Source organism: Emys orbicularis, chromosome 4, assembly GCF_028017835.1.
Source record: "Emys orbicularis isolate rEmyOrb1 chromosome 4, rEmyOrb1.hap1, whole genome shotgun sequence".
In the NCBI taxonomy this organism is placed as follows: Eukaryota; Metazoa; Chordata; order Testudines; family Emydidae; genus Emys; species Emys orbicularis.
The window spans coordinates 29,355,509-29,368,756 of NC_088686.1; the positions used below are offsets into that span (position 1 = coordinate 29,355,509).

The following is a 13,248-nucleotide window of genomic DNA, read 5'->3' on the forward strand; positions in this document are numbered from 1 at the left end:
GGGATTTTATAGCTGCTGGCTGACTGGGTGTCCATAAAAGGGAGCTACTCCTCCCCCCCCCCCTTCATTTATCACCGCCTCCTACCCTCTGAGCACCCCCAGTATATCTTCTGTGCCAAGGAGGCCATAGAAGGGGAATCTGTGTAGTGCCAGCTCTGCACCTTCCAGGGCAATCCTTAGCTGTCTGTTTAGGGCAGCTTTAGAGCCCCTCTCCTTCACCCCTTTGCAGGGTGGTACAAAAGGGCTACAATGTGGACCAGAATCTGGCTCTATGTATTTTTGTTCTGCTAAAGTGTGAACTTTCCTTTCTAAAACTTACGGACACTGTTTTGTTATTTCTAAGGCCTGGTCTGCATTAGAAATGTTTGCTGGCATATCGGTGTCAGTTAGGAGTGTGCCAATTTGTGCACTGGCAAAAGTATACACATTATATGCAGTTGTGCCAGCATAAATGCCCTTTTGCTGGTATAGCTTATTTCACTCTGAGAATTGGTTTAAACTATGCCGGCAAAATCACTTTTTTGCTGGTATAAACTGCATCTACATTGGAGGATTTGCTGGTATAGCTATACCAGTAAACATTTTCTAGTTTAGATCTGACCTTAGTGTCAGTTCTTTAGTCTCCTTTCTCATTAGAGATACCACAGTTTTAACCTAGGATAAGGGTGGGCAAACTATGGCCTGCGAGCTGTTTCAAGCCAGCCTGCGAGCTCCCGCTGGGGAGCCGGGTTGGGACTGCACCACGTTGCTCCCGGAAGCCGCGCCATGGCCCCACTCTGAGGGTCGGGGGCCGCTCCACGCCTAGGAGCCAGAGAAGGGACATGCCACTGCTTCCGGGAGCTGCTTGAGGTAAGCGCCGCTCGGAGTCTGCACCCCTGAGCCTCTCCCCATGCCCCAACCCTCTGCATCAGCCCTGATCCCCCCCCCACTCTTCAAACCCCTCGATCCCAGCACAGAGCACCCTCCTGCACCCCAAACCTCGTCCCTAGCCCCACCCCAGGGCCCACACCCCCAGCCAGAACCTGCACCCCTTCCTGCACCCCTGCTCCAGCCCTGATTCCCCTCCAAACTCCTCAGTCCTAGCCCAAAGCACCCTCCTACACCCCAAACTCCTCATCCCCAGCCCCACAACCAGAGCCCTCACCCCCTCCCACACCCCAACCCCAATTTTGTGAGCATTCGTGGCCCGCCGTACAATTTCTATTCCCTGATATGGCCCTCAGGCCAAAAAGTTTGCCCACCCCTGACCTAGGATGAGGGACTTCAAAGGTCCTTAATTTGCTGAGACTAAGTTCTAAATTGTCCACCATTTCAGCAGGTCAGGAAGAATCCGTCAGGAACTCCAGCTGTTGACAATACTACATGGGTTATAGAAGAAGCTCTTCAGAGGCAGGTCAGTCTAACATGAGCCTCAACATAATCCTGATCTTATTAAAATTATTAAAGAGGCTTTGCTGAGCAACAAAAAAACAGCCTTTTATTCTCTCAGTATGCTTGTTGAGAAAGCAGTATTCTGCTTACATGTTGTATAGCGTGTGTATAAAGATGATATCTTGTTGGTTCACATCTTGTTATACATTGCCTGAAAAAGTCTAGGGTTCAAGAAGGGAATTAAAAATGAAGTTAAATAATTGCACCATATTTCCAGTGAAAGATACCTCAGGGAAACTTGTTCCTAGAGGGCTTTTGAGTATTTCAGCTACAATACAATCTCTTTGCACTTTTCTTGAGTTTAAAGAAAACAAACCTGAGATCCCAAACTTTTCTAAGAGACTATTGGAAGACAAAACAAAAACTAAGCCCTGGTCTACACTACAGGGTTAGGTCGAATTTAGCCGCGTTAGGTCGATTTTATAATGAATGCGTCTACACAAGCAACCCCATTCCGTCAACCTAAAGGGCTCTTAAAATCGACTTCTGTACTTCTCCCCGGCAAGGGGAGTAGCGCTAAAATTGACCTTGCTGAGTCGAATTTGGGGTAGTGCGGACGCAAATCGACGTTACTGGCCTCCGGGAGCTATCCCAGAGTGCTCCAATGTGACCGCTCTGGACAGCACTTTCAACTCTGATGCACTAGCCAGGTACACAGGAAAAGCCTCGGGAACTTTTGAATTTCATTTCCTGTTTGGTCAGCATGGCAAGCTCCATGCTTGCGGTGCTATGGCGTCTGCACGGGTAACCCAGGAAAAAAGGCACGAAATTATTGTCTGCAGTTGCTTTCATGGAGGGAGGGGAAGGGAGAGGGAGACTGATGACATGTACCCCAAACCACCCGCGACAATGTTTTTGCCCCATCAGGCATTGGGAGCTTAACCCAGAATTCCAATGGGCAGCGGAGACTGCGAGAACTGTGGGATAGCTTCCCACAGTGCACCTTTCCGTGAGTTGATGCTAGCCACGGTAGTGAGGATGCACTCCGCTGACTTAATGCGCTTAGTTGGGACCTACACAATCGACTGTATAAAATCGATTTCTAAAAAGATGAAAGAAACTGACATTACACAAGACTCTGAAGTGCAATCCAGAATTCTTAACTCTTAATTTTGGAAATATTCAAGAAATCAATTACTGTAGAAAGGAAGAGAATCCTATTTCAATGAAAGTGAAACTTTTCCCACTCCATCTGGTTATTGTTGAGGTTTTCTCCAGGGTTAGAGTGTCTTTCATGTAAGACTTCTACTTCTCAAGTGAAAAACAAAGTGAAATCTTAGGATAAATAATCCCAATACTGTTTTAATTTTCAGTTCTTATGGTCACCAAATATATCTTTGATAAAGCAAATGGAAGCGAATAAATGTTTAATGCTGGTTTTAAAATTAGCTAAAAATGTATATGCTACCTTTTGTTAAATATTAGTATTGTGAAAGGTATATTGTGTGTATGCCCCAAGTTTGGCAAAGAAAGGACAACTTCTGCCTCAAAGACGTTATCCACCAGGATGGCAGCAAATTTAAAAGCAAATAAGTCATCAAATGTACAAAAATAGGTATAGAATCTCTCCACATTTTGCAGGAACTGGGATGGAATGCTTCCAGTTAATATTTTCCATTTCATGGTTTAATGTTTACTTTCATCTGTTGATGCTCAAGTTCCATTACATTTTCTTTCTTGATACCCAACAGATGGAACATGATATCATTTTTGATCTTTCTGGGTTTTATTTAAAATGAAGTATTTGGCTGATATATATAATTTATTTTTCTAAAAATAACTGTGTTTGAGTGTTGTAGTGAATGAGAGCAGTTAAGCAGAGAAATTCTAATGCAATTTTTGTATAGTTGATGAGTGACTTGCTTTTAAATTTGCTGCCTATCCTGTGGATTCATTCCTGGAAACATATTTCCTGAACATCTGTGTGTGTTATTTAGAGGGGAAACTAGAAGTTTGTTGGTAGAGTGAAAGCTAGGTACAGAACATTAACATCCCTAGGATTATGTCAGATATAAATTCATAGATAAAGATTAGTAACTGCTGAAAGAACAGATTACTTAACTATTGGATATGAAAACAATTATCTTCTGTTGATGAAACAGAAAAATCCTAAAATGTTTCACAGATTCATGTATATGATATATTACACATACAAGAACTATGTTAAAAACATTAAGTTGCAAAGTCAAGTACTGAAAAGTTAGGAAATGCTTATGCAACCTTAATTCAGCCCCTTTGTGGTTACATGATCACATACTAGTTTTTCCACAGGACTCCTGTCCTCATTTAGTTCACAAGAGAGACGGTGCTTACTTACTGAGCACCTACTCTATATTTTGTTTTCTCATTGTTCGTGACCCCAGGTCTTATTTACTGCATACTACACCTCTACCCCGATAGAACGCGACCTGATATAACGCAGTAAAGCAGCGGGGAGTCCCAGGCCCTTTAAATCTCCACCCGAGCCCCGCTGTCAGAGCTCCGGCGGTGATTTAAAGGGACCGGGGCTCCCCGCAGCGGCTGGAGCACCGGACCCTTTAAATCACCGCCGGGGAAGCCGGTCCAGTCTGGCACGGCGTACCGGCCCCGATATAACGCAGTCTCACCTATAAGGTGGTGAGATTTTTTTGGCTCCCGAGGACCGCATTATATCGGGGTAGATGTGTATTCAAATTCTGCTCTGAACACGGAATTATTAATTTTCTTTGGGTTTTTCTATGGCACTCAACACTATAGTATCCAGGAGCTTCACAAACATTAATGAATTTATCTTCACAACACTTCTTTGAGATGAGGGGATGGTATTATCCCCATTTTACAGATGGGGAGCAGAGGCACAGAGATTAAGGTGAAAAGTTTCCACTAACTTTGGGTGCCTAATTTGAGATGACTGGGACTTGATTTTTTTCAGAGTACTTAGCATTTTGTAACACTTTATATGTTCAAAGCATAGCTCCCAGTCTTCCTAATTTGACATTTCCTAAATCAAGTGATTTACTTTGCAACTTTTAATATGTTCTTTTAACATAGTTTTTGTGTTTGTAATATGTTTTATTTATACACATGTGCACACACACACACTTTTTGTGTAAAATCTATACAGAAAATAAAAATGTACTCACCTACTGCTGAAGTGCAGCTACCTCAAGAGTAGAATGTAGTAATTTTTAATGATGAGACTAGTTACTCAAACTGAAATTACAAAGAAAATATTTACTAGGCAGAGTGTATTACTGAAGTAATAATGTGAGCAGGATTCTGGAGTTAACATCTTTTGCTCTTTCAAATCTATTATGGAATCTGTTTAATGAATGGGCTAGTCGGGACCTTGGTTTTACATTTGACCTGAAAGATTTCAGCTCCAGCAGCACATTTTCTTCCCATGAGACTCAGAAAGGGTATAATTTCAATATTGCTGTGAATGGAAGTACCACCTACTGAATCACTACCACTCTTTGCTGCATCTGAGTTTTTCTTGGAGGTCTCCCATTTAAACAGTCACCAAACAGTCACAGTCCAAAGTGGTATGGCTGCTATCCTACCAAGGCTAGTAGGCCTAAAATTGAACGTGTCAGTTTTGTTTTGACACAGCAAATAAGCTTGCATGTTGTGCTGCCTCTGCTCTGTTTTTGTGAGCCAGCAGATAGTTTATACAATAATTCTGAAGCATTTTTTCCCTCCCCAAGTTTGGCTTCAACAGCTTCTTTGGGTTTTCTTTTTCACTTCTACTAATTTACAAAGTAATGTAGAAGATAAAGATTAGCAGGTATGTTCATTGCCCACACTGACCTGGCAGGCCAACTATTTTATTTTGTCCAGCTGTTGTCTGCTTCCCTTCTTGGATAGTTTCAGGGTCCAGTTAATTCCTCTCAGTAGATTCTGAACACAAGTACTTAGTTGTTGACTGTTTCCAATCATAACCTTACATTTTTTTCAGATAAACAGATACATTTTTTTCTTGGTTTCTAGGTACTTCTATATTATTTCAGTTTATTAAAGGACTTATTGTTTTTCTTGCTTTTGAAATAGAAACTTTGAAGGGTACAAATCTTTCATTATTCTTCTTCCAGGGCTTGCTCATGTCCATTCCATGTTAGGTATATGCATTCCGCATGCACTGTTGCCAGAGATTTTTCCCTCAGTGGTGTCCGTTGGGAGCTGCATGCTCATGCGCCGGTATAAGGGGTGCTGCTGGCCACGCACCCTCTGTTCCATCTTATCGCTCATGACGGTTGCTGGAACGACCCCTCTTTCTTCGGCAGGGCTTCTTCCCAGTGGTTTTGGGGCTCTAATCCCTAGTTTGTTAATTAAATCTAGTTTTCAGTGTTCATAGATTTTATAGTTCGTGTTAGTGTAAATAATTAGTGTAGCTATATAGTCCCTATCATCGAGGGACTTCCTTTGCCCCAGGGGCCGGGCATGCCCCGATCCCCGGGTTTCAAACCCTGCATAAGTGCCAGTTTGTCAGGACTTTAGACCCCACACCAAAAAGGACAGAATAATAAAACTGAAGGCTATCCTAATCTCAGACCAGCTTAAAAGCCAAGTTGCTCCGATTCGGCACCGAGCACTTTCGCTTCAGTATGAAGCCCTTCTCCGACACCGCACTCTTCCTGGCACCGTTCACCATCTCCAGTGCTGAGGAAGAAACACAAAAAGCAGGGCGCTCACCGGTGCAGAAAAAAGAAAAGCATGGGGAAAGGCAGCTCAGTGCAACCTGCACCAGGCTACTCCTTCGCCCCCTGTCCCGTGGTGGCACCGTTGACTCCATTCAGAGCATTGAGTCTGGTGCAGGACCCTTTGCTGACACCCAGAAGCTACCGCGGCTCTAGCGGTCTCACTGTCCCATCAACCCCAGAGGCATTTGCAGTGGCCAGAGATTTACTTTCACTCCCGGTTACCCCAGCTCCAATGGGACAGCTGTCTCCTCCGATGACTGAGAGCAGGAAAGAGCAGTGAGTGTCAAACTCCTTCCTGCCACCAGGCCCTGCGGCACCCTTTAGGGGCAAACTGGCTCTAATCCTGTCGTCGCATCCATCTCCATTCTGCTGCCAGTCCCTGTACCCTTGGCACCATATGGAGGCAGAGAGAGGTACCGCTCCACCATGGTCACCAGGGGAGGATTCTTCATCAGAGTCCAAAGGGGAAACCTACGTGCAGCCTAAGAATCCCCACCAGTACTCAGCCTATGTGCCACCGGACCTCGGTGTGGGTCCCCTCGCTGGCACTGGCCCATGAGTCAGTGGCCTGTGCAGTGGCCATACTGGAACCATTTGTGAATTACTCCAGTACCAGGTCCTCCCTCCCATTGATCGTATTCTGTGGTTTCATAGAGGCGGAATACTGTACCTTCCCGCTCGGCACTGGACCTTGACTCCGGTACAGACATGCAGGAGTTGGCTCCCATGGACATTGTTGATGCTGAAGAAGAGGAAGGAGCCCCATCTCCGGTGCAAGCTGCCTCCTCATCCTCCCCAGACGAGGCTGTCTCAGGGCCCAGTAGCTCGCTTCCGCAGGACATCTCCAAGGCCTATCAGGATCTTCTGGGGCTGGAAACTGAGGAGCTTAAGGAAACATCCCACAGCCTTATTGACATTCTGGCTGCAGCAGCTTCCTCCAAAGTGGCCTTCCCCATTAATGAGGCTGTAATGGGTCTGGTCAAGGCCCTGTGGCAAACTCTTTCTCTGCCCTCCACCTCAAAGAGGGCAGAGGAGAAATACTACGTGCCAGCAAGTGGGTTTGAGTACCTGTACTTGCGCACGCCTCCCACTCCCAGGTTCCCTAGTTGTGTCAGCAGTCAATGAGAGGGACAGGCAGGGCCATTTGAGCGCTACCCCCAAACAAAGACACCAAAAAACTGGACCTGTTTGGGAGAGAGGTTTATTCAATGGGTAGCCTTCAACTGCATATCTCTAACCAGCAAGGTTTGTTAGGGAGATACAATTGCAATCTGTGGGACTCCCTGGCCAAGTTTGAAGGCTCTCTGCCTCAAGATTCAAGGCAGGAATTATCTTGAAGGAGGGTAAGAATGTGGCCAGGACCTCTCTCCAGGCGGCTCTGGACATAGCTGACACAACAGTCAATACAAAGGTCTCAGCTGTCATCATGAGGCGTTGCTCTTGGCTCCAGTCCTTGGGACTTCTTCTTGAGGTCCAGCAATCTATCCAAGACCTTCCTTTTGAAGGCTCCTCACTGTTCTCGGAGCAGACAGATATGAGCCTTCACACCCTGGAGGACTCAAGGGCCACTCTCCGGTCCTTGGGCCTCTATGCTCCAGCTGCTTCCAGGAAGCACTTCAGGCCCCAACAGCCACCTCGTTTCTTGGTGCCATCTCTGAGACAGGAGCCTTATAAAAAGAAAGGGAGGGTTTACTAGCGGCATCAGCCTCTCCTGTCCATCTCAACCTCCCAGCCAGGGTCTCATAGGTACTCCGATGGGCCCAAGCAGGCCTTTAGAAGGTGTGCCTGAGCGCGCTATACCAGCGCACTTGTCAGATCCTGCCTCCCGTTTATTTTTGGACTGTTTGTCGCACTTCAGCCTGGTGTGGTCCTGCGTAACATCAGACTTCTGGGTGCTAAGTACAGTGACAGTTGGCTTTACCCTTCAGTTTTCATCCACTCTTCCCTCTCACCCACGTCCTCCTTCCGGAATCCCAGAATGCACTGGCGGATCACCTCAGCAGATCCTTTTTCTCTGATCACAAGTGGTCCCTTCATCTGGAGATCTCCAGGTTCTTCTTCCAAAGGTGAGGTTCTCCACAGGTAGACCTGTTCACGACCAAGCAGAACAGGAACTGCCATCAGTTTTGCTCGCTGCGCAGGCTCAGTCCAGGCTCCGACACCTTCCTATTCCCATGGATAGGGCTCCTGCTGTACGCTTTTCCCCCAGTCCTTCTGGTTCACAAGGTCCTCCTGAAAATCAAGCAGGACAAGATGTGGGTTGTTGTTATAGCCCTGGCGTGGCCACGTCACATCTGGTTCGACACACTGCTGGATCTGTGAATAGGATCCGCTCTTCCACTTCCGCTCCGTCCAGACCCCATCTCAGAAGACCACAGCCGGTTGCTCCTCCCCAGCCTTGCCTCCCTTCACCTAATTGCATAAATGTTACATGGCTGAACCCAGAGGAGCAGGCCTGTTCAGAGCAAGTTCGACAGGTCTTATTCGGTAGTAGGAAGCCTTCCACTTGGGTTACCTACCTGTCCAAATGGACGTGCTTCTTCCTGTGGGTATCTCAGTGAGATCTCTCTCCCGTTTGTTCTTCCCTCCAGGCTATCTTGGACTACTTGCTCTATCTAAAGCAGCAAGATCTGGCCCTGGTATCTCTCAAGGTGCACTTAGCAACAATCTCGGCCTTCCACCTGCCTGTGAACAGCAGATCAGTGTTCTCTAATGAGATAATGGTTTGGTTTCTCAAGGGATTGGAGAGATTCTACTCTCAGGTACGCGAACTGATCCCTCCATGGGACTTAAACCTGGTTCTGTTGGGGCTCATGGGCCCTCCTCTAGACACACTAGCATCGTGCCCTCTACTACTTCTCTCTTGGAAGGTCGCCTTTCTGGTCACCTCATCCAGAAGGGTCTCTGAAATCAGGGCCTTATGTCAGAAGCACCATACACAGTGTTCTTCAAGGACAATGTCCAACTGCACCTCCACCCGTCTTTCCTGCCAAAGGTGGTCTCACAATTCCATAGCAACCAGGCAATTTTCCTGCCAGTCTTCTTCCCAAAGCCTCACGAGAACTCTGAGGAGCAGCAGCGTCACTCATTAGATGTTAGACCTCCCTTTGCCTTCTATACTGAGTGGATTAAATCCTTTTTCAAATCTAAACAACTCTTCGTAGCAATAGCAGAAAAGATGAAAGGACTTTCAGTATCAGCCCAGAGGATCTCCTCCTGGATAACTGCCTGTATTTGGGCTTGTTATGAGCAGGCGAATGTCACACCTCCAGCCTGTCCTAATCACTTACTCCATGCGAGATCAGGCCTCTTCATTGGTGTTCCTTGCACAAGTCCCAATCCAGGGCAGCAACTTGGTCATCAGTGCATACTTTTGCATCCCACTACGCCATCACTCGACAGGCTCAAGATGATGCCAGGTTTGGAAGACCACTATTGCAGTCAGCATGTCCATGAACTCCAAGCCCACTTACTGAGGGTACTGCTTGTGAGTCCCCTAAAGTGGAAGCAAGCACTCAAAGAAGAAAAAAGGGTTTCTAACCTTCCATAGCTGCTGTTCTTTGAGATATGTTGCTCATGTCCATTCCACAACCCACCTCCTACCCCTCTGTTGCAGTTGATCGGGAGGAAGGAACTGAGAGGGTGTGTGGCAGGCGGCATCCTTTAAAGCAGCACATGAGCGCGTGGCTTGAGAACGTGCTAGAGCCAGCCTGATGGATACCACTGAGGGAAAAATCTCCAGCAATGGTGCACACACCTAACATGGAACGTGAGCAACACATCTCGAAGAACAGCAGTTATGGAAGTTTAGTAATCGTTTTTTATGGCTTACATCCATACCCATTTTAGACTGTGATCTGGTCAAATCTTAAAGCTAAGCAAACATGTCCCTGCCCTTTACTCGGATGTGAGCTATATAAGGAAAACCCTGCTGCTGTAGAAGATAATGGTAGTGGTTCAGAAGGCGGCCTTTTTCCCTCAACTTAACCCAAATTCCCATGACATTATGCTATTTCAGATGCCGTTTACCTGATGAGACAATGTATGTCATTGTATGGCATTACTCATGACATTTGTGCTCATTAGAGATCCCATGGTACTATTTGTTTCACTGTAGGGTGGTGGTTGCTTCAGTAGTATGACCAAAAAAAAATCCAACTATGGTAGTTATCTTCTATCTTCTTACATTTATCCTGAGTTTAAATTGGATACATAATTCTTCATTTGCCTCCAGAAAAGACTACTGCTCTGGCAGAGGGAGATTGCTGTACTTTAACCCTAGAAATGACAACTTTTCCTGATGATAGGCAAAAAAACAAAATTATGGTTTTAGAACAAATGTGATGTGATGTTCACAGTCTTTTACAAACACAGCCTAAACTGCTTATGAATATGACCTTTATGCCATAAATTATAGACGTCTCATCAGATAGATGGCATCTGATAAAGCATAATGTCATGGGAGTTTAATGTCTGGCTTAAATGGAATTGCAGGAAGTTAGTCACTATTATCATAGAGGGGTATGAAAGAAGGGAGACATGCTCCATTTCTGGCTTTATGTCCAAAATTGAAATTTTTTGAAAGTATTTTGGTCACTGGAACATGTTCCTGGAAAAAGAAATAAATGTTCATACAAGTTTTCTGAAATGAGTTTTGGTGTCTCACCAAATTTTATACCTGTATGAACATAACCCATAGCATCCCCAACTACAAAATTCACAGTATTATCAACTTCCCCTTTGTTTGAACTGCACTTTCATTTTTGGAATTCTGTAGCTGTTCTCTTCCAAACTTGACAATTTCTACTTAGTTGAAACTAAAATGTTCAATCCAGTCGGCCAAATTTCAGCAATATTGTCATACAGTTCCTTGGCTAATGAAGTGTGTGTGTGTGTGTGCGCGCGCTCTCCATCAAAATACATTTTGGCCTAGGGAAACGTGCGTTGGGCTGGGAGCCTGAATACCATGAGTCCAAGTCTTCCCTCTTTTGCTGACTGGAATTAATTATGAGTGATTCATAGCACTACTTATTGAGCAAGGTCTTGGGTGTCATGCCCCTGAAGTGAAGACCCTGAGACACTGCTGAGAGTAGAACCTCTATGACAGAGCCAAATCTCATCAAGTAAACCAGACTACCTCTCAGAATAATTAGGCCAAGGCTTCATGCTTGCCTGTGCTGTCTATGAAATGGGACTACTCCTGCATATATCCACAAAGCACGGTGAGGCGCAAAAATGAAGGATCCTGTTGAGCTATGGAATCACATACCGTTTTCTACAAGATGGTGAAACAGGATTGCTATGGTTTTTAATCCTTTGCTACACATTTTTTGAGGTCCTTGATACACACTTAAATTTTAAGTATCTATTACACCATTACAAAATTAAAATATTGATTTGACCTCTACATGTGTCTGGCTTCAAAATTAATATATTTCTTGCTGTCAAAAACTTTGTACCATTGTACCCAATGAGTTTCTAGTTTCCCTAATCTTACTGATATTCTGCATTGTTTTTTCTTCTGGGGAATATTCAGAGGGAAATCTGTGTCCTATTATTTCCTCATCAGAATTTTTCCAGCAAAAGAGAGACTTTTCAGAATTTTAGAGAGACAAGGTGGGTGAGGTAATATCTTTTATTGGACCAACTTTCCAGAATTTTATCATCTTACTCTGTTTCACTTAAAGTGGAACTAGCACAAGTATGTTACTTCTCATATCTTGTAATTGAACATATTTCTGGACCTCGTAAATAGAGACTGTATTAACAGAATTAAGACAAATTCAAGAGTGTGAACTTGACGTTACTCTGGGTTTCCCCTTAAAAATGCAGGTTCTCTGAGCTTCTGTGACATTGGTTAATAATATGCTGTCCTCAGTATAAATATGAAATTGAAAAATGGCTGTTTATTTAGACCTCTTAGTTTACCTCTTACTTATTGTTACTGTTCTGTAGATATGAGTAAATAAAAAGCTAGAACTTCCAAGAAATAAAATTCCAGTAAAGGTGTTCCCAGATAAACTCATACCGAAAGCCTGTCTTTTGCTTTGTGCTTTTAATAATGCATGATTTTAATGCCTTATTTTTTCATAGTAAGCTGTGCTGGAACAAAAATGCAATGAAAAAAACACTGGATGAATGAATGAATGAAAAGCCCTGCTTTGCAATCCCTCAGCATGGCAGGACTGCAGCTTATGACCCCTGCTTCCTCACCAATGGGTCCTTTTTTTGGACTGCCATGGCAACAAGAAGCAATTCATGATAACATTTACACGCCAAGAAAATATCAGGTACTAATGACAATATTATTATTTTTCATTGTTTATGCAAAAGATTTAATTTTCATTCTATCTGTTTATTCGAGATAACCTTTGTGAGACTGGTTTTCTTGTTTTATGTGCATTTGTGTTAAAAGCTTTCCATTGCAGAGGTACCACTGGACGGTCGAGATGATAAAGGAGCACTTAAGGACAATAAGGCCATTGCAGAGAAACTAAATGAATTCTTTGCATCGGTCTTCATGTCTGAGGATATGAGGGAAATTCCCAAATTTGAGCCATTTTTTTTAGGTGACAAATCTGAGGAACTGTCCCAGATTTAGGTGTCACTAGAGTAGGTTTTGAACAAATTGATAAATTAAACAGTAATAAGTCACCAGGACCAGATGGTATTCACCCAAGAGTTCTGAAGGAACTCAAATGTGAAATTGCAGAACTACTAACTGTTGTTTGTAACCTATCATTTAAATCAGCTTCTGTACTAAATGACTGGAGGATAGCTAATGTGACGCCAGTTTTTAAAAAGGGCTCCAGAGGTGATCCCGGCAATTATGGGCCAGTAAGATTGACTTCAATACCGGGCAAACTGATTGAAACTATAGGAAAGAAAAGAATTGTCAGACACATAGATGAACATGATTTGTTGGGGAAGAGTCAACATGGTTTTTATGCCTCACCAGTCTGCTAGAATTCTTTGAGGGGGTTAACAAGCATGTGGACAAGGGTGATCCAGTGACTATAGTGTACTTAGATTTTCAAAAAGCCTTTGACAAGGTCCCTCACTAAAGGCTCTTAAGCAAAGTAAGCTGTCCTGGGATAAGAGGGAAGGTCCTCTCATGGACTGGTAACTGGTTAAAAGA

General features: G+C 44.3%; 1 protein-coding gene across 1 annotated transcript in view; it reads left to right on the forward strand.

Moving 5' to 3' along the window:
• The window catches only part of DICER1 (dicer 1, ribonuclease III), a 96,321-nt gene that overhangs the window by 26,075 nt on the left and 56,998 nt on the right, over window positions 1–13,248 (forward strand). Inside the window, 3 exon segments of the mRNA XM_065404308.1 lie at window positions 1,316–1,393; window positions 12,204–12,276; window positions 12,278–12,400. Of these exon segments, the coding sequence (XP_065260380.1) occupies window positions 12,253–12,276; window positions 12,278–12,400 (147 nt within the window). The 5' untranslated portion in view covers window positions 1,316–1,393; window positions 12,204–12,252.